The sequence below is a fragment of the Centroberyx gerrardi genome, chromosome 23 (assembly GCF_048128805.1).
Source record: "Centroberyx gerrardi isolate f3 chromosome 23, fCenGer3.hap1.cur.20231027, whole genome shotgun sequence".
Taxonomy (NCBI): domain Eukaryota; kingdom Metazoa; phylum Chordata; class Actinopteri; order Beryciformes; family Berycidae; genus Centroberyx; species Centroberyx gerrardi.
Window position 1 is genome coordinate 11,212,723 of NC_136019.1, and position 19,364 is coordinate 11,232,086.

The window sequence follows — 19,364 nt, forward strand, 5'->3', positions numbered from 1 at the left end:
ACACAGTTTTATGTTTGAGCCTTGGTGATTTTTTGGCAGCCCTGCCGAGTAAAGGGCATTTCAGCTGTGGCTTATTCTGGCTAACTAGACACTGGGAAGTGGAGGCCATAGACTAAAAAAGAAAGAGGCCCAATTTTATAGCCTTAAGGAACAATTGTGCCACTGTCAGAGGTTAAAATTAACTTTTTAAACCTAGTAGCGATCCTACAGGCCTGGTATGTTTTGATACTGAGTCTTTCATTGTGTCATTTTGGCAGCCATGTGTATGACATCATGCTTGAGTCTATAAATAGCTATGAATACATGCTGTGTAAAGGACTTTTTGGGAAGAAAAACAGCAATTGTATTTACTTTCCTCTTTAGAGATATCCCATATGTTCACTTTGGCACTTTGGTTCACTTTGTATTACTTGGACAATATGCTGCACCATATTTTTTAGGCTGACATAAATCTTTATAGGGTAAATTCATAGAATCCATCATAGTAAATAATATGAAACTGAGGTAAGTTATATGAGGATGTGGTATTTTAAATGAAAGAGCACAAACTAATGGGCTTCTTTCTAAATAGCCTATAGTTGATTTTTTATCATAATGGTAGTTGTTTGCCCTGTGATGATCACAACTACCCGCATTATGCAGAAGATTGGCCTTTAAAAAACCCCCAAAAGAACCCATCTACTATAAGCCCATAGACCTTCCTTTATACTGGATAGTAACTGCTTCCCCAAGTTAATTTCAATTTCAAAGGGGTTTTTTATTTTGAAAGTCGTAACCGGAAGTGCAGCTTTCCATTGTGTCTGACTTGACGGTGTTGAGCGGCTGGATGAGGGAGAGAGAGAGAGGTGGAGTGTCGGCTACACTACAGTACATACAGTGTGGGGTTTAGGGCTCTGGTTCTTCTCGGGCTGGCGGCTGACCTAAAAGCTAGCGCCTCCATACGAGATCAACAGCAGTCGGACACAACCGGGGAGAGAGGAGAGAGGAAAACGCCTGGAATGAAAGAGGAATAAGGAGATACAGCTAGCTGATAAAGGAGAGGAGAAAAAAAAGGCACGACATCGCAAGCGAGGCACCCGCGGAGACAGACCCCGGCCAGACGACCAGCAGCACGGACACAGGGAGGGGAACCGGGAGGAGGCATTAAAGGGAGAAGGGCTGATAAAGCGGTTAAAGTACCACAAGAGAGGAAACATATTATCACTAGGGTAAGGTCCCTGTCAAAACATCCAGCAGACGGGGCGTGTTTGCGCCTGAGCAGATAGGCTATCCCTACATGCACATGTCTGTCTGTGGCTGCTTGCATGTTATATTCACTCTGAACACCCCAGTGAAATAATAATTATCGCCTGTTTTACTAGCAGACCTCCAAAGGATCCCTATCCTATATGGAGAAACATCAGAGCTTGATTCTGAAACCTGCTAAAAGCATTCGCCTTTTACGTTGTTTGAAAGTTTTTGCATCATACAAGACCTGATTTTACTCTATAATGAATTGATTTCTGTAACGCACCTGTCTGTTTAACACACAGCATAACTTGCACTGTCTCTCCTCCTAGCGATGGTACACACCGTAGCCATCGCGCGTATTAGCTTAGTCATTACTGTACAGTAGCGGGCCAATATTCAACACAACCCTGTAATTGTGAACTTATCAGCGCGCAGCGTGGGACGACAACTGTCAACGGTCGTTGTTGTGGAGATTTACACGAAACCTGCAGCGCCTTTAAATGCCGCACGGCTGCTATTTTGCCTTTGAACTTGAACCTGTTCTCAGCAGGGCCTCGGCCCGAGTGCAGTGCGCATGGATGCGGGGACTCCTCCGTTAACGTTACCGACGGGCCGTGCACGTTCCGTACGCACTAGGCCGCAGTCAGCCCCGTCCAACACTGCGGATATAACCCACGGCGACTGGCCGCACCGTAGCATGTCGGGCTAGTTGACGTTTCTGCCCAGTTTTCACACCGCCGCTGTCTGTGTAAATGTGCCAGCAGCCGCTGCCTGAAATGTGTCATCAGCGCGGAAAGCCGCCACTTACGGCCGTTTTACGGCCTTTTACCGTTTATCGGTGGCCTGCCAATCCGAATTGTAAAACATACAACTTTAGTTAGCTTATAGATACATAGCTTATAACTTTTTAAATTCCATTTCGCTTAATTCTATTTTTTTGGAATCTGTTAATTTTTCTGAATTTTAGCCGTTATGGTAAGCGTCGATAACAGTAGAAGCACGCGTGACAGGTATGTGTGAGGAGCTCGCCTGCACACACCGGGACATGGCTATTTAAAAGTTTGACAGTTAGCAAATGACAGTTAGCCTACAGCGCGGAACAGTTTGTCCTAAACCGCGCAACTAAATATATAATAATTAATCTATTGTCATGCCGAATAATTTGTGACCATTTGATGTTTTTCTTTGCACATTCGGTGAGCAGGTCTGAGCTCGGTTCAGTTAACAGGTGCCATATTTCTGTTGCTTAATTTAGCTCGGTCTGCTCCTTTCCTCTCCCCGGTGTGTAACGTCAGTGAATTTGCTCCACAGCATTCAATGAACGAATGAATGTGTCGGTTCCTCTGTCCCACCCAAGTTTTACTCCTACCAGCCAACTCTCAGATTTCCTTCTCCGTCTGCCTCCTGAGATGATGATACTTGTCAGCGACACTGACATCCACCAGGCAACACTGACTGCTTGTCTTCTTTACCCATGAACTGTATCTAATGTTGCTACATGATAAATAAGTGGCAAGTGTATCCAGTATGTAGCTAACTACCACAATAAAGTTAAAGTTGGGCCTGACCAGACTGGGAGAGAATCGCATTTCTCAATTTCATGGTATAATTTAACAAAGGACCTGTTAATGTGAAGTTACCCAAATTATTATAACTGTCAGCACTGTGGAAATTTGACTAACACCCTTTGAAAAACTCTCCCTCTAGTCAACAGAATCAAACAGGTTTAGAATTCCAATCTACTTCCTGGTGTAAATGATGTCACCAAGTTTTAATGAATGCTGTGATTGGTCGACAGTATGCATAGTTAATCAGGTGTCCCATAGTCTGTCAGATAGCCAGCCAGATACAAACTAGTCAAAATCCAAATTCCAACACTGCATATTTGTCCCCCAAAGATAGAAATATTGTCTGCAGTGGAAGGTTCGGCTCTCAGTCTTACAAGCTAAGAAAAAATGATGCTCTTCTTTAATACAGACCAGACCCAGTGAAACACCTGCCAGCTGTGCCATTAACCGGAGCATGAACTTGCATTAATGTCTGTTTCCTGTGTCCTGGTCTCCGCAGCAGGTATGGCAGATGCAGAACTGGACTTCCAAACGGGCGATGCCGGGGCATCCGCCACCTTCCCCATGCAGTGCTCGGCCCTGCGTAAAAATGGCTTCGTTGTGCTGAAAGGCCGACCCTGCAAGATTGTCGAGATGTCCACCTCCAAGACCGGCAAGCACGGCCACGCTAAGGTCAGTACAGGCCGGAAGATTATCACTGAAAACACAAAACAGCAGCAGTCTTTGAAGTGTTAAATAAATCAAAGACTGAGAATGTTATATATTCTCACAACTGTTTTTTTTGCCAGTATTCTCCCATGGCATTTGTTTTGGAAAAACTGCAAAGCATTCGGACAGGTCTAATTCTGGGTTTATTGGCTACACCCTTCCGGAAGAATACAGGCCAAAGGGAAAATGTTAGTGAAGCATCACTGTACTGTCTGTCAACCCATTTATTTCTGGAACAAAGACAAAAAACACCCTGATTAATATTAATGCACATTAATTCACATTTTCAGCTTATAGGTGAGCATTAATGTGCCTCTTGCAAAATTATTGATAACGAAAAATGAAAACACATTTTTATACTATACGATAGTAAGTTCCCTAAGTACTTGGTTGACTAAATGGTAACACTTTTACACACTGGATCCTCATCAGATATTATATGATGAGCTTCAGCCAGGTAATGATTTTGGGAATAAACTCCTCAATTAGAAACCTGATTGTTCATCTCCTCTGTGTCGTGTCTTTCTGCAGGTCCACCTGGTCGGTATCGACATCTTCTCCGGCAAGAAGTATGAAGATATCTGTCCCTCCACCCACAACATGGACGTCCCCAACATCAAGAGAATGGATTACCAGGTGAGACGGGTGGAAAGGAGAGCTGAAGGGAAGAGAGCGGTGTAACGGAAAGAGGAAATTCAATTTTAAAGTCACATCGAAATGAAAAATGACCTTTTCACCTTGTTAGCTAATTCCGCATTGTATCGTATCGTATCGTATATCCATGTTTCTTTGATGGTCATGGATTTGTTAAAAAGTCATCATGTACAGTAATTTGTAGCCAAATACTTCAGATACTATTGTCTACTTCCTCTTGATCAGACAGTGTTTTCCCTTGCAGAGAGACTTAAAGAACTTGATACTTTTGCTAGTACGCTAAAGAGACTATTCAACGGTAAAACCAGGCGACTGATCGAACCGGTAGGATTAAGACCCTGTTCCGTCCGGTGGAATGCGTTCAGCTTGCCAAACTGAAAAGGCAGATGGTACAGGATATCCCGTTGAAGTGAAATCATCTGCTCTCTACTGTACATCCAGTCCTAGCACTCACATGCCGTTACATCAGGGTGTTCCTGTCTGGAGCCATTCAGATTAAAAAGTCCGTCCCGTACGAGTAGAGCAGGCAATAAGTGTCTGATCTCACACCTTGTCTCCTTTTCCCATCCAATTTTTAACTTGGCGTGTGACATTTGATGGTGGTTTGTTTCTTTATCAATGTTTATCAATCACTGTTTCATAAATAAATTGTCAGTATTTTGAATTGAATTTTAAATATATTTTTTCCCACCATTTTTGTAGTTTAACACATTTTTTGTAATTTTTTAACAAGATCTACTGTATTTTGATGCATTTTTGCCTGTCTGTGGATATTTATTTTATATTAGTATTAGTACATATGTGTCTATTAGTATGTATTATGGAACAAACAATATATTTGCAAAACATTTGTCAGATATATAATGGTGGAAACAGTACTTGATCTTATTAGGAGGAACTACCACAGTAAGCTGTAGAAAGTCATTCAAACTCTGAAACTCTGCATGATTGAAATATACTTTGCACGTTGCAACAGAACGTATTCAAAATACGAATCTTGCATGCATATTTGGAAAATTACATATCAAACAGTTCCGTATACCAAACAAAAAAAAATGCAGTAATAGAATATTATTCACGTTACTTAATATTTAGTTCTTGATGTCCCTTCCATCAATCAGTCATCATACAAGTCTGAAAAACACAACTGAAAGGAACAGAAAGGGGAAAAGGAGAAAGTTTCCATTTATCACAACTTGACTAATCAGTTTTTTAATCCTCCTTTCCTTTCCATGCATCCTCTGCTCTCTCTCTCTTCTTCCCCTCTCCTCCCTCCCTCCCTCTCCACCTGCTCCCCCCACTCCCTGTGCGGTCGCAGCTGATTGGGATCCAAGATGGCTACCTGTCCCTGCTCCAGGACACCGGGGAGGTGAGAGAGGACCTGAAGCTTCCTGAGGGCGACCTGGGCAAAGAGATGGAGAGCAGGCATGATGCCGGGGAGGAGATTCTGGTCAGTAGCTTTCCTCACGTCACGCGTTCAGCTGCATCTTTATGTCTCAACACTTCAGTACATGGCGTCATGGTGCCGCCTGTCTGAACATAACAACTCAAGAACAATACATGCTAGAAACTTAATACTTATACTGCAGGTTCCCCCTATAGAGAAGACGATCTGGAATATTTTGGAGCACCTTACTGCATACATTTGCATATTAATGAGGGAAAACAAACTACTATAACTCCTTCATGCTTTAGGATACAGAGTTCATGTTAATACTACCCATGTGTTATGTGAAGACAAGTGTGTTGACAGAGAAATATGTGTTAATTAATGCATTAATTATCTTAATGGCCTTCTTACCATAACTGTTTATGCTTAATATATCATGGTGATTACGGTGGGGCATTTTGCAGCTCAAGTGCCTCTTGTTGTCTATGTGATGAGATTCAGCTTAAGGCAGCAATGCCGTTTATTCACTTAATTTCATTGTGGTTACATGCACATTATTTTTGGACTAGATATAGCTACATCTCATTGCTGTGAGTTTATCAAAGTTGGTGTTGGATAGAAACCACGTTTCTCTAAAAATCCAGCAATTAGGAACTACGTTTTTTTTTCTCTCCCAGATTGACAAGCATGTATTTTGATACTGCACAGAATGTTTTGAATGAGTTTCATTGGTGCTAGAGTGATAAACTTACTTGGCACTTAAAACACTATCCAAACTTTCACTTCAAGAAAAAAAAATTTAGACATCTGAGATTCACTGCAATGGCAATCTAATACAAACATCAGGTTATGAAATTGGGAAGCATATTGAGATTAACGAACCTACTGTGTTTGACTCTATTGTGTTCTTTCAGATTACTGTTCTACATGCAATGGAGGAGGAGGCTGCCATTGCCATCAAAGCCATGGGTAAATAAGGCACTGCAGGTAAATACAGAGCTACAGCTGCATCGACACCCAGCTGTCCTCTCACCCCAGCTACCGCCTGACTCAAGCCTGCCTGAAGAGGAGTGTTTGTGTGTGTGTGTTGTGTACACGTATGTGTGTGTGTGCGTGTTACACCACAAGACACCAGCATGTGCCATGCCAGTGCAGTGTGTGTGTGATGTCATGTACATGTACAGTATGTTGTTCATCAATGGACCAAGGGGAAGGCAACTCCAACAACAAGAGTCAAGAGACTGTTACCAAGGTGTGGTTGTAGGTTCACTAATGTATTATAATAACGATATTGCCCTTTAAAAATGTGTAGCACATTTACAATAATGCACATCCGCTATATTGGAAATATTATTTTCCACATCCTTGCATAGCATAATGAGTTTTTTTAGTTGTTTTTGCCATGTATATATTTGTTTGAACTGGACATATTTTGTTATCAACCGAGATTTTAAGTTTTATATTTGACAAAATGCAATGAAGCTCGAGAGTAACTTGATAATGAGTGTATTGAAAATGTCACGATTGTATAAACTGATGGTTTCTGAGCAGTATGCTACCGTGGATTTGCCTACCCCTTATGCACTTTCTGTTTAATGTTATTATGAGCATGCCATGTGTATCGCATTTACTTAGAGCCATCAAATATACATGAAAGCTTATCGTTCATATTGTATTTTTGAGCAATGTTGTATTTTTCCGCGCAGTTTGAATTGTGGGCAGCATTTCATTTTACAGCCTGATCCGTATTGCAACAATTTACCCTGACTGACAAAACCGCTTGCAGCATTATAACAGTTACTACAGCGTTGGATCAGACGTTATTATGCACTTTATTACCTGCAAACTGTGGGCTGTAGAATACAGTGTTCACAAAATGTGTTCAAGTTGTTGGTTGTGCAATGTTTATTCTGGAGAGGTTGATTAGTTTTAACACTAATGGATTTGTGTAGTGTTGACGCACTAAAATATATTGCCCTCTTGTTTCTTTTCTTTCCTAAAGATGTCTTTCCTCTGGTTTCTGTCTTCTCTTTCCTTCTTCTCCTCCCTCCTTCCCCTTGTAATTCTGTTACAGGGGCAAACAAGATGCACTGGACCTGGGGAAAAGGAGGGGATATTGCCTCGTCAATGCTATTCTCCCTCTTTTTCTTTCTTTTTTCTTTCATTTTTCGTACTCTCTCTCTCCCTCTCTCTAACACTCAATACTTTCTGACCCTCGTTTGGGTTCAATTAGAGAAGACATTTAATAAATAATTGGAAATGGCAAACAGTAAAAACATTCTCTATGTACATGCACACATAATGCCACATCTGAGTCAAGACGTACAGACTAAAAAAAAAAAAAAAAGGAGAGAAGGGTAGAGTAGAAGAAGGTCTTCTCTCACAAATGGTCGGCAATGATTGAGTAGGTCTGCACATATTCAGTAGCTACCTACGATCAGGGGAAAGGTGGTGATAATGTCACAACTGTGTTTTTTTAAATAAACATGTTCCCCTGATTTATCAAGGGCTTCAAATCTAGATCTGCATTGTTTATTCTGTTCTGGCTTGTTCAGTGGGGGTGCCACGTTCAAAACGTTGATGTAGAAGTGTGCCATACAGAACAGAACTGACGCTGAATACATGACAAGATTTTGTGTCTTTTCTGTATGGCACTTTTCTATTTTGTGATTCCTCTGAACAAGCCCCTCCTTCTGTTGTTTAATATTTCATGGAGCATATATGACCTGAAACCTGTCTATTAAACAAAAGTTATCAAGATGGCACACCAAGGTTCAGTTTCTTTTTTTTTCTCAAGTAGGGTTTCAAACTCGGCTCCACGCTTTCCTTGGATATCTGAAGAACACACCATGCTGTCGAACATACTGATGTCTCCTCATCTGAGCTCTTAAGTCCTTCAGCCAAAATTCTCTTAACTTCATTCACCCCTTAAATCCCTCGGTAAAGACCCTTAGACAGGGCCTGCAAACAGAGCAGGTCGGAGAAAAGACTGGATTACACAGAAAGTATAATCTATAACACACTCCAACATTGTGCTAGGATTCAGCAGGCGGACAAGTTGTGGCATTTTGGTATCCTTAATTTTTGTCTTCATACATTAAGTCCAAACTGCAGAATGTCTCCCCAAAAGCCAAACTTAAAGACGACACAAATTGTTAGATGTGGTGTGTGTGCTTATTCTTTTATTTCAACAGCATAAAGCTTTAAAACAGCATAGACTTGAACTTAATTTCTACTAAAGAAGGCGAGAGAAAAACACTGAAAATCCTCCATCATTCATATTTCGCAGGAGAAACGGTCGTCTCTGTACTGATGGTAACCGACCCTGGTCCTGCAGAGCTAACGGGATCTGGCTTTAGTCGCCACCCATCCCTTGACACATTGTGATTATGAACGCTAGTACTCAAAGAACAGGCTCTTATTCAGGCAATCTTGCTTTATACAATATATTATGAGCATTGTTTAAGCAAAGTAGCACTAACACGATGCCTTTGCTGTGTAGTTTAAGTGATAAACAATTTTACAAAGTAAACATATTTGAAGTTATGTTAATCAAGGCTGGATGTTGACAAACACATGAAGAGATCAATCTTGACGATTGCTGACCACTGATCAAGGAAGTTAAAAGAGCAAAACAAAGCCCAAAAAGAAGATACAATACTACACAAGAAGTGAAACTCAATGCCTATGGCCTAATTCAGCCTAATAATTTGGGGGCTTTTACAGTCAGCCATCATCAAGCAAGTTCTGAAGGGGTCGTTCCGTTATCCGTCTGACAGATTCTGCAGGATCACGGGTGAAGCCGTGAAATCTCAGCGACAGTGGTCACCTTGGCGAGGTTAGGCAGCGGCGCGGGGGTGTGGCCGTGTTTACTTGCCATGGTGATAAAATCTCTGTCCGCTCTGGGCATGAGGGAGGAAGGCGTGGCGAGGAGCGGCTTGGGGAGAACTCTGGAACGGAGCCTGGCGACAGAAACATGAAACAACGTTGGCGCGGTGATGAAAAAATGACCATACATGACCGCATATAAAACTTTTCTCTTGGGCGACGGGCCTCATATGAGACATTTTTGGTAGTAAACAAGAAGTGTACATCACAGACTGAAAGGCGTAATGACAATATAGAAAGAAAGATGTGTCACTGGGTCATCATGACTCTGCAAAATAATTTATAGCCAAAAACCAGGGGGAAAATGCACACCCGTCCCCTGGGCCCAATTTAAAAAACACACCACCTTCCCCCCAGCAACAAAAAAGATAGAGAACTCGCCCCCATTTTTGACCATCCCTCGCCCCCGCTAAATCTCGAACACTCCCTTACAAATCACAAGGAACTAAAGACACTGCGGTGGTATTACATAACTGACGTCTCAGATAATGCAGAGTGGGTGCTTGTGCCATTTGACTGGAGTATGAGGTGATGGAAAGAGCTGTGTGTGTGTGTGTGTGTGTTTTGGGGGTTAACCTTTGCAGTGGGGATCTGGACCGTCATTGGCGGTGTGGGCAGCAGGCCGGCAGCAGAAGCATGGAGGGCTTGAGGGTGCATCGGCCTCAAAGCACCCTGGAAAAAAAGGTAAGGCACGACATGTGAGGTAGAGGGCAGAATGAGGAATATGCTCTAAACCAGCTACTAGGTTCAATTAAATACACAGTGAGCTCCAAAAGTATTTGGACAGCAAGACATGTTTGGATGTTTTGGATCCATACTCTTATTACTTGGCAACTGTGTTTAAGTCCAGTCTGTGAACTTTGAGGATATTTTCATATCAGATGTGGATGAACAGTTGAATGACTATGCATTTTTTTACGTAGCCCTGCCATTTCAAGATGCCCAAAATATCCCAAGAGATAATAATTCAATAAAATATCATTTTGCATATACAATCAAAATTGTATATAGGCATCAGTAGTCTGTTGATGCTCTGCTTTCCAGGTGCTCTTCCCAATATGTATGCATCCCAGTGTATCTTTATGGGGCTTCTGCAGGACTACACTGAAGGATCAAAATTTCAAATGGCCTTACCGCATCAGTGAAGCCTGACTGTTGGTTGGCGTGCTCCAGCTGCTTCTGGAGGGGTATTCCTCCCCCAGGGATAAAACCTGCAGAATATATAGTAGACAGATTACCATAGGAACCAAATGATTATATACAGCAGTATACATAGAGTTACTCTGCAACTGATCCTGCCTCTGGTTGACAATTATTAATGGTTATGAGAGATCTCTAGTAAGAGAATTTAATATGCAAAGGGGATGAAACTGCAGTGGGACCACAGGGAGTGGGGCAGCAGGCTGAGGAACTGACCAGGCTGGGAGGTGAAGTGACTGTGGACAGGGTAGCCGGGCTGCTGGTGGGGGAGGTACTGCATGGCCTGAAACGCAGACGCACCTGGGGAAGGGAGGAAGCAGGAGGGTCTTATTACAATTACTAAATCCCACTGCGATGCGGTCACTCAAATTATTGATCTCTGAGTTTCTCCAAAGTCATGACACGTGCAAAATGACTTAGTAATAAGAAAGTGAATGACGGCATATTGATCTACTGACATTCAGAATGCACACCCTGGAGAGAAATTCATTGTTTTTTCTTACTCTTAGAAAGTGACACAGTAAGTGTGATCCCAGCTAACAGAGGTTCATTTGGTTCAAAGAAAAAAAAAAATCACATAATACTGCATTTGTTGTTGCAGGTGCATTGTGTTGAGACCAAAGTGTTGCATGCATTGCATTTATTCCACGCATTCCATGCATTGATAGTGCATACGTAAACTAAAACAAATGGTGTTGTGCCCCATTTTTTCCAGGCTCTCCATGAGGTTTTCGAGATGAAAACATTTTGTCAGTGAATCAAAAAATTTTCAACAAATTTTTTTGTTGTAATACCACTTTCGATAACCAACTCTAATCGGTTTCTTCTCATCACATTTGAGCCATGGGATCCTTGCGTAGAACTCTGCACACAGTTTGCAGCAACATAAATGCATTACAGATCAAGTGTGATCCTAGCATAACACACACACCTCTGATCTGGGAGCTGCTGGCGAAACTGACTGGTACCGAGGGTCCGGGGGCGTAGGTGGAGGGATGCTGGGCCTGGGCCACCCCATAGGGCTCATGAACCCCCTGACCTCCGCTGAACTGGCCATGCTCTGCTGAGCTTGTGCTGAACCCAGGCTGCGTCTGGTAGTGACGTCCCTGCAGGAGGAGGAAGAAGGCTGGGTAAATAGTCTGGTATACTAGAGTCCTAAATTCTTTTTTTTCCTGAAAGACGTTTGTTAGTTTGTTTCTCTGAATATAGGTGGATTAGAAGAGTGGTGTATGAGTATTGGCTTCACCCAATCCCCTGCAACTAAAACCACAAATGAAGTTTGCACACACACAAAAACTAGTCAGAGATCAAACTCCACACAACATTGTAAGGCTGACTAACAGACAGAGCAACAAGCAGGTACTCCATTTATCCCAGAGGGAAATTCAATTGTCACAGCAGCAACACACTTGAAACACAATAAACACATTACAGTGAATCCATACTCCAGTTCACTGCCTGTGGAGAAAAATCCAGAGAGAGGGATGGAGGGCAGAACGGTGACATTTGGTGGAAAGACAATAGTAGTTTGAGTGCAGCACTCACCGGGATCACAGGAGTCGGAAACAGCTGTTTACTGCGTTCTCCTAGCAGCGCACCGGGTCGACTGTGGCTGACTGGACTGCCTGAGAGAGGAAAATAGAAGGATCAGCGCACTAGTAATAATGTGATATGGATAATGGCATTTTCCCCCACAGCGCTGTTGCCATGGTGCTGTGGGCATCAAGGGGCAAATTCAGGTCAGTCAGTCAGGGGTGAGACACTTCACTCCTCACTACCTGTGAGCAATCAAACTTCAATACGGTTTACATCGCTTTAGAAATCATTTTGCACAAATATGGTCTGTTTATTGAGCGGTATCTACTTAAAAAGAAGCAAAAGTTCCATCAATGTGAAAATGTATCCTTAACTACAATCTTTGCACCTTAGCTGTGATTTTTCACACAAATCCCAGACAAATCCTCTTCACATGTTCAGAAAGAAATAATCTGTCTTCTCTATCTTTTACTATTCATGTCAACATCTGAGGAAAAAACCTGTGTTGTTTATTGGGTATATACTATTGCTGATACATTGCTTATCCACCAACAGGTAGGACGGTTTGGTCACAATTCAAAACTCTGTCTGATATGGATTATAATATTTACACTTTTACAATGCGTTTTGAAATCCTTTTTAGCTAGCTAACTGCAAAATCGTGGGACTGTACAGAATATGTGTGTGTTTCTTTGCAATAACAAAACAATGGATTTCATACACAAAACATTCTCTGTAATTCAGATGATGCTATATGATGCATAAAACCTAAAAGTATCTTACCTTGAATGCTGAGGAGGTGCTGTCCTGCGTGCATGGGCAGACTGGATTGGTAGCTGGCTGACGTCAATGTTGTGATATCACTAGATAGATAGACAGATAGATAGATACTTTATTGTCCTACAAGAGGAAATTTGGTTCCACCCTTTATACACAGCCTCACATACATGTACCCACATACCCACCACACATTATTCATACAAAACAGGAAGACCACAATACATTAACAATACATTGGCACAAGACATTCAATCAATGCATTGAATTCAGAGCTTCAATGGCAGAGGGGACAAAGCTCTTTTTAAAACAGGCCCATCTCCAGGTGAGGGACCTGTACCTGCGACCAGATGGAAGCAATGTGAAGAAAGAAGTAAGGGGGTGAGTGGGGTCCGGAGTTATGGTTAGTGCTCTGCGTATTATGACAGGTGGTACAGAAATACAAGTGGTCTTTAGTTAAATCCTCGATTCTGACTAAGCCTTGATAACAGCACCATCCTCTCACACAAAAAGCAAACATACCTTCATGTACGGAATTAAAAACAAAATCTCTGAATCCCTTACTACCTCTGCTCCTTTCTGCGTCTCTTCTCCTCTTCATGGAGGACTTTCTTAAGCTGTAAGAAGAGCTGGTGTTTCTCCTCTTGGAGTCCCTGAAGTTTCTCCCCCATCTTCATTACCTGAAATTCAGATGGCAAAGACACATTGAGCTGAAAGTACTGATGCTAAAAGAATATCACAAACTTTTGGTGAGTAAGCTCTTTGATCCGCATACATTGTATAATGAGACTTGGTACCATCTTCACCCACGTGTTTTGTGTATGATGAGCTAGCACAGACCACCTACTGAACATAGTGAAGATGAATTTGCAAAAGCTCTAGCATGTACTGCAGTGACGATAATAATGCTGCATACAGAGGTGAAACTGCTACCAATCTTCTCGTTGCACAGTGATGAGTTGATCAAAGAGCTTATTCTCCAAGAGTCCTTTGATATGATGTTGTAGTCTTTTATGGAGGTGTGAATATTTGTGTTTTATCTCTTTCCAACCTGTTCTTTAGTTTCCTCCAAAGACATCCTCTCCTCTATTTCTTTCGTCCTCTTCCTCTCTTCCTCCTCCTTCATCTTCTGCTCCATCATTTTGTCCACCTCTTCCTCCTCTGACAATTGACAGTTGTTACAGTGTTACACACTTGGCACAGCAATCATTGTCTATTATATATTCACATACACACTCCCAGTGGCACCGCACCTTGCCTCTTGCGCTCCCTCTCCCTCATGATGTGCTTATGGAGGGCTCTGGCCATCGCGTTGGACAGCTTGGGTCTCTCCAGCAGAGCGGGCATGGTGACAGGCAGTGGAGGGGCCAGCTGGTGTAGGAGAAATGTAGTTTACAAGTAGTGAGGGTTACGTTTACAAGAAAGAACTGCTTTGCAAATTGCAACGTCTATAGCTGAAGAATAGATCTAAACGTTAAAGGCCTAGCTTTCTTAGCTTTTAAGCTAACAGTTCTAGCTTGGGTAACATTAGCTGCTGCTATGCATTATATACAGTACTTAGTAGTGTTAGTTATCTATATAAATGGTATTACTTGAGATGAAGATGTGTGGAAGTTGAGTATATCAGGTAGCGGTTAACGTTACACGAAAAAAATTCCTTTGAACGTGCCCAAAACGTTAGCTAGCATTAGCTATTTACGCAGCTAATATTATCCGTGCTAGTGCGGCAAAGTTGAAGTGGAAAACGGATATCTTACTTTCGTTGCTTTGTGGGTCGTTTAATAAAAAACCTAACCCTGTCACGGTTTGGATTTGAGGTGGCTTAGCTTTGTACTTCTGCTGTAATTCAACAAAATAAAATCCAAACTTTTCCCCAAAACATAAACATAGCAAGGGGGTTTCTGGTCAAGTAAATATTTTAATATTGTACTTCCTGTGTCAAACAAAAGACGACATCCGGTTTGCGGTCTGGGGCTTGTCAAGATGCATTCTGGAACTGGTAGTTTTTCTGTATTTCGGCCTAGCTATCCCCGATGCCTTAGTCAAAATAAGAAAATATAAATGACAAATGAATCAAAATAAATCCCTGCTGACCAAGACCTTTACACTGAGTATGGACACATTGTAAAAACCAGTTCAAACAATCTAAATGTGAAACAGTAGGCCTTGTCTTGAGCCAAGCTGGCTCCTCAGATACAAAACGTAAAAAACACCTATGGCCTTGCACAACTAGGGCAGGCACACATGCAGCCACAAGCTCTCTAATATGATAAGGCACTTAGTGCAACTGTGGCAAAACAAAGCTATTAAGGTTGAACTAAATCAGAATTTCAGCATGTATGTTCAGTTCACTTACACAAATAAATGCCCTGAAAGGCATGGACTAAACTTCACCAGGGTTGTAATTACTAGGGACCAGACCAGTCCATCTGGTTAGATTCCAGTCCATTCCACCACCTTACATTTACAGTTTAGCCTCTCACTTACACACACACAAAAACACAGTTAAGTTGCATGTCTTGCTTTTACTTCCCTACAAAGTCTTTTTTTTTTTTTTTTTTTTACAAAGGATGCTATCCTGAACAGTACCACATATTCAGTATCCATCTTACAGTGAAAATAAGGAAAGCACTTCATCAGCACACCTCCATCTTGGCTCTGGTGAAATCTCTTCCTCACCCATACACTTAACACAACTGATGCAGTAGGAGTGGTTGTCGGCACAGAGAATTGCAGCTGCGGCCGTGGTGCTGACATCTCTGTGGCAACTGGTTGTTAAATTAAAATTATCAAGGGAAAAGATACAGTGTAATAGAAGAGTAAAAAATGCATGTGCAGTTCCGTAACAGATCGTTCACACCAGATAACATATAGCCTCCACATGCACTATGATATTCAATAAAGACAAGAAACACAGTTAGCTTTTTATCACATTTTATCATGTATGGTCATGAGTGGAGAGAAAGAGCCAGTAATGCAGCTGTATACCGAGTTCAAATCTTTTTTTTTTTTTAAAAAAAGGAAACAAAACTTAAAAAAGAGAAATTGCACTCAGCTTTACAATACCTTTAGAAATTAAGCCATCTAAAATTAAGAACAATAATAACAACGATAATCATAATAGCAGTCAAAGTAATAGTCTTACCACTGAAAGCAGAGACAGAGGGAAGATGATTGTTTAGTCTGAATTCTATTATACTCCTTACAAAGATCATATGCAGGGCGGGAAACTATGATTCTTATTCACTGGCTTTAGTGGCTGGTGGATTACAAAAATTCACTAGCAATTGTAGTTTTTTTTTTTAGGGGAAAATAACAGCTGTAAAACAGTTGGTTATCTGTCAAAGTAGCTGATACAACAGACATATTTACCTGCCACAGACAAATTTACCTGGTGGCTGCTGTTAATTTCCAACCCTGGTCAAACGCAACACATCCTCATGCAAACTATAATGACTATAATAACCAATAACTATCTTCATTGTCAATAAGAGCTGATTTTAACTTAAATTCACATTCTGTGCCTTTCATCCCTTGCCTTTGAAATAACTGCAATTACGGTCTAGTTCTAACACCAAATTCTCTCTCAGTTTTGTAAAGTAGGATCAATACACTACAGAAAAACTGGCCATGAGACCACTTAAACAAAGACACTATCGAAAAGAAAACAGGAGGCAAATACAATTCAGACTGCAGGAGAATAATAAAGACGTAAATGGATGGGAGAGGGGGAAAGGATGGGTGGTGAAAGTGCATTTGACATATTTACTCTGGGAACTCTAGGCTGCTGAGCTGGATTTAATATTTTAATGAATGGTGGAGGTCTTGGAGAGGTGGATGGGTGGGGGTGGGGTGATGGTAGTGGCATCAGATTTCCCTTTGGCTGTCCCCATACACGCTCTCATCACTGTAGGCAATGTAGAGGAAAAAGTCCTCTTCATGATGCTCCTGTGAATGAAAGAAAGTAAGAAGGATATAGAGTGTGAAAGAGGCAGATAAAAAGCCGTTATGACATGAAAAACAGAAAAAAAATAGCTCAATAAGCTGATAAAGACGCAGTTTGAGAGCAGGTCATCGGTGGAGAAAATTAGATAAGACTCCTACCTGGTACAACAGTCCCATGGTAGCTGAGGTGGGTGGAATGACGTTGTTTACAAAGAAGAAGAGAGCATCCTCAGCTCGCAAGTGGATTCTTTTCCGGATGAGGAAGTAAAACTGGCCCACTATTAAAGAGCGTGAGAGAGGGCAAGGACATTTTTTAAAATGTAACTAGGAGATATCAGTGTCTCTATAACATTGTCCATTTTTGGCAGCTAATACAGTTTTTAATCTTACGGTCTGTTCTGTTTACCTGTCAGGTCGGAGGGGACAAGGTATTTCTTCTTGTCCAGATCTCCTATTCTGGCTTTGGGGGCTTTCTCCACAATTACCTGAAAAGGAGAAAAAAAAACAGTGACACTAAAATATTAAAGACTTGATGTGCTCTCAGCAAATGAATCTAGTTATCTTTTCCACTGAGCAAAAGTTGTGAGCATTGAGTAATTACTTCAGCTACTGAGTGAGTAATATTTCACCTGTTTCACATTTCTCAGAAAAGGGATCTGAGAACACACCCTAATGTTCAGTCAAATGCTGATTAAAATAGAAAAAGATTTAATCTATGTTGTTTTTTTTGGTCAAATAGTAACCTGGGTCAACATTTTTCCAAGATCGCCCCCAATATTTTGTCAGTGGTTTGGAAATAGGCAGGTTGATTTTCTTTACTGTTTGGGCAACCGACCTAGGACACAGAATAGACGAGTGGGGGAAGGGTCAATGTGAAACCAAATCTTTAAGAGAAAGAAACAATGTGCTTCTTTCTGTTCTTTCAAAGAAACAAGCCTTAAAACCAAGCAAATGCATAACCTAGATTTGGGGAATAGACAACTTGAGACAAAGCATTATTACATTAAAACAAATCTATTACAAAGTATGGCTAGGAGCATTACTACTGAAACCAAATTCCTGCTATAGCTACATATAATACTTGTCATGAAGAGAAGCTTGAAAGACAAACTATCTTAACCCACTGGCAGTTTTGACCTAGCCATTCTCGTTTAGTTACTATGGGTGATAAAAGGCCAGGGAACATGACCGTTAACAATCTATCTACAAGAGGCAGTGCGACGTAAACAAGTGTCCTATTAGTTGACACCACCTATTTTAGGGTACACTGCCGTTGCCATTTCAACATGCAGCCTAAAGCTATAACCAGGTTTTAGTATACATCTAGCTACCTCTCCGTGAACACTTTTAAAGTATGATCAGCCAGCGTACACTTGATATTTCTTTCACTGTGTTGAACACCCAAGGTACGGCTAACGCTGTAACTAGCGAAACGTTACTTGGTTTATCAACCGACTGAAACTGTTCTTTCTCTTTGTATCGGTAACGTTAACATCAGAATTGTGGGTATTGTGGTTGTCATTGTAACGTTGAATAAATAAACACACACGGGCAGATTAGTAAATTAAGATATCATTAGCTGGCCTGTATGACATTTCGGGGCCGTAATTCCTGTTGTTGGTTAACATTAATATTACTGTGTTGTTTTCTAACGTGGCAGTCAGTCAACCGAGGAGGAAAAATAACAAAAACTGTGTGGGTAATTAGCAACCTAACAGTATCTGTTACTGTTTAAATTTAAATATGTACTATAAATGGCACAGTAAGCTAGCAAGCAGCAGTCGTAACAGGGTATGGTTAGCTACAGCAGCTAGCTATCTCAAACGGCTATCTCGTTTGCCAACAACACCGAACAAGCTAAAGTGTTAGCAAGCTAACGTTCGCTACTTACTGGTACCCTATCCGGATACTTCTTCCTTATTTTCTCGCCTTCGGACCGTCTTTTCTCAAAGGGGTGCTCCTCTTTGTACTGGAACTTCATTGTTAAAGAAATGACAGACAACTAGTCGGTCACTCCGGGGTGTATGATTGCGGTTGCTCAAGGAACGACTCAATTCGGTGACACTCGACAAAAACAAATGTTGCTAGCTAGCGTTACTTAGCTCGCTACAGCTGTTTTCCTAGTGCGACTGCGGCGGAGGGATACAATAACAATATGACGTAGCGAGTCTAAATCGCAGAATAAAAGTCATGCTGTTTAGACACATTGACATTATTCATGGAGCGATACCCAACGTTTCTTCCAATAAACATTCGTCTTTTGAAGTAGTCACTGTGTGGACCGGTTTAAATACTAGGATCACATCTTTATTGGAACTATTTTATTTTGATCAACCACTGCGCGTAAAACCTAGGGGAGGGCTGTGATGAGGCATCTGTCCTTGTCATATGACCGAGGCCCTGCGGTTGCCAGCCAAAGAGCCCTGCTGAAAAAGAGACGCAACAACACGCAATTTTAGGCGGAGGGT

The 19,364-nt window shown here is 41.5% G+C and overlaps 3 protein-coding genes across 5 annotated transcripts; 1 reads left to right on the forward strand and 2 right to left on the reverse strand.

Moving 5' to 3' along the window:
• The first annotated feature begins 880 nt into the window (after positions 1–880).
• Positions 881–8,070, forward strand: LOC139911475 (eukaryotic translation initiation factor 5A-1). Of its 2 annotated transcripts, XM_071899012.2 has the most exons (6): positions 881–1,208; positions 3,298–3,470; positions 4,038–4,142; positions 5,479–5,610; positions 6,465–6,537; positions 7,625–8,070. In XM_071899012.2, the coding sequence occupies exons 2-5, from the start codon at positions 3,303–3,305 to the stop codon at positions 6,525–6,527; spliced, it is 468 nt and encodes a 155-aa protein (XP_071755113.1). In that variant the 5' UTR covers positions 881–1,208; positions 3,298–3,302; the 3' UTR covers positions 6,528–6,537; positions 7,625–8,070. The 2 variants fall into 2 exon arrangements, with proteins under 2 accessions (XP_071755113.1, XP_078147904.1); XM_078291778.1 differs by having other exon boundaries at positions 6,465–8,070.
• A 640-nt stretch (positions 8,071–8,710) lies between these two features.
• gps2 (G protein pathway suppressor 2) lies at positions 8,711–14,850 on the reverse strand. 2 transcript variants are annotated; one of them, XM_071899017.2, is made up of 11 exons: positions 14,709–14,850; positions 14,205–14,322; positions 14,003–14,112; positions 13,519–13,631; positions 12,958–13,037; positions 12,184–12,263; positions 11,570–11,744; positions 10,855–10,938; positions 10,573–10,649; positions 10,015–10,110; positions 8,711–9,512 (listed from the first exon to the last, which is right to left on the reverse strand). In XM_071899017.2, exons 2-11 carry the CDS (start codon positions 14,296–14,298, stop codon positions 9,420–9,422), a joined length of 1,002 nt encoding a protein of 333 aa, XP_071755118.2. In that variant the 5' UTR covers positions 14,299–14,322; positions 14,709–14,850; the 3' UTR covers positions 8,711–9,419. The 2 variants fall into 2 exon arrangements, with proteins under 2 accessions (XP_071755118.2, XP_071755117.2); XM_071899016.2 differs by having other exon boundaries at positions 13,516–13,631.
• Positions 14,851–16,748: 1,898 nt separating this feature from the next.
• LOC139911467 (gamma-aminobutyric acid receptor-associated protein) lies at positions 16,749–19,020 on the reverse strand. The gene is made up of 4 exons (XM_071899002.2): positions 18,788–19,020; positions 17,303–17,381; positions 17,056–17,174; positions 16,749–16,899 (listed from the first exon to the last, which is right to left on the reverse strand). The coding sequence occupies exons 1-4, from the start codon at positions 18,875–18,877 to the stop codon at positions 16,819–16,821; spliced, it is 369 nt and encodes a 122-aa protein (XP_071755103.1). The 5' UTR covers positions 18,878–19,020; the 3' UTR covers positions 16,749–16,818.
• Between the last annotated feature and the right edge of the window lie 344 nt (positions 19,021–19,364).

Bases quoted from the DNA above. Each gene is read 5' to 3' on its own strand.
- LOC139911475 (XM_078291778.1), top strand. From the start codon at position 3,303: ATGGCAGATGCAGAACTGGACTTCCAAACGGGCGATGCCGGGGCATCC. The intron at 4,143-5,478 runs GTGAGACGGGTG...GTGCGGTCGCAG, and splicing joins TCAAGAGAATGGATTACCAG to CTGATTGGGATCCAAGATGG. The intron at 5,611-6,464 runs GTCAGTAGCTTT...GTGTTCTTTCAG, and splicing joins ATGCCGGGGAGGAGATTCTG to ATTACTGTTCTACATGCAAT.
- gps2 (XM_071899016.2), bottom strand. From the start codon at position 14,298: ATGCCCGCTCTGCTGGAGAGACCCAAGCTGTCCAACGCGATGGCCAGA. The intron at 14,113-14,204 runs GTGCGGTGCCAC...GTCAATTGTCAG, and splicing joins GAGGGAGCGCAAGAGGCAAG to AGGAGGAAGAGGTGGACAAA. The intron at 10,111-10,572 runs GTAAGGCCATTT...CTTTTTTTCCAG, and splicing joins AGTCAGGCTTCACTGATGCG to GGTGCTTTGAGGCCGATGCA.
- LOC139911467 (XM_071899002.2), bottom strand. From the start codon at position 18,877: ATGAAGTTCCAGTACAAAGAGGAGCACCCCTTTGAGAAAAGACGGTCC. The intron at 17,382-18,787 runs GTAAGTAGCGAA...TCTCCTTTTCAG, and splicing joins AGTATCCGGATAGGGTACCA to GTAATTGTGGAGAAAGCCCC. The intron at 17,175-17,302 runs GTAAACAGAACA...GCTCTTTAATAG, and splicing joins TGTCCCCTCCGACCTGACAG to TGGGCCAGTTTTACTTCCTC.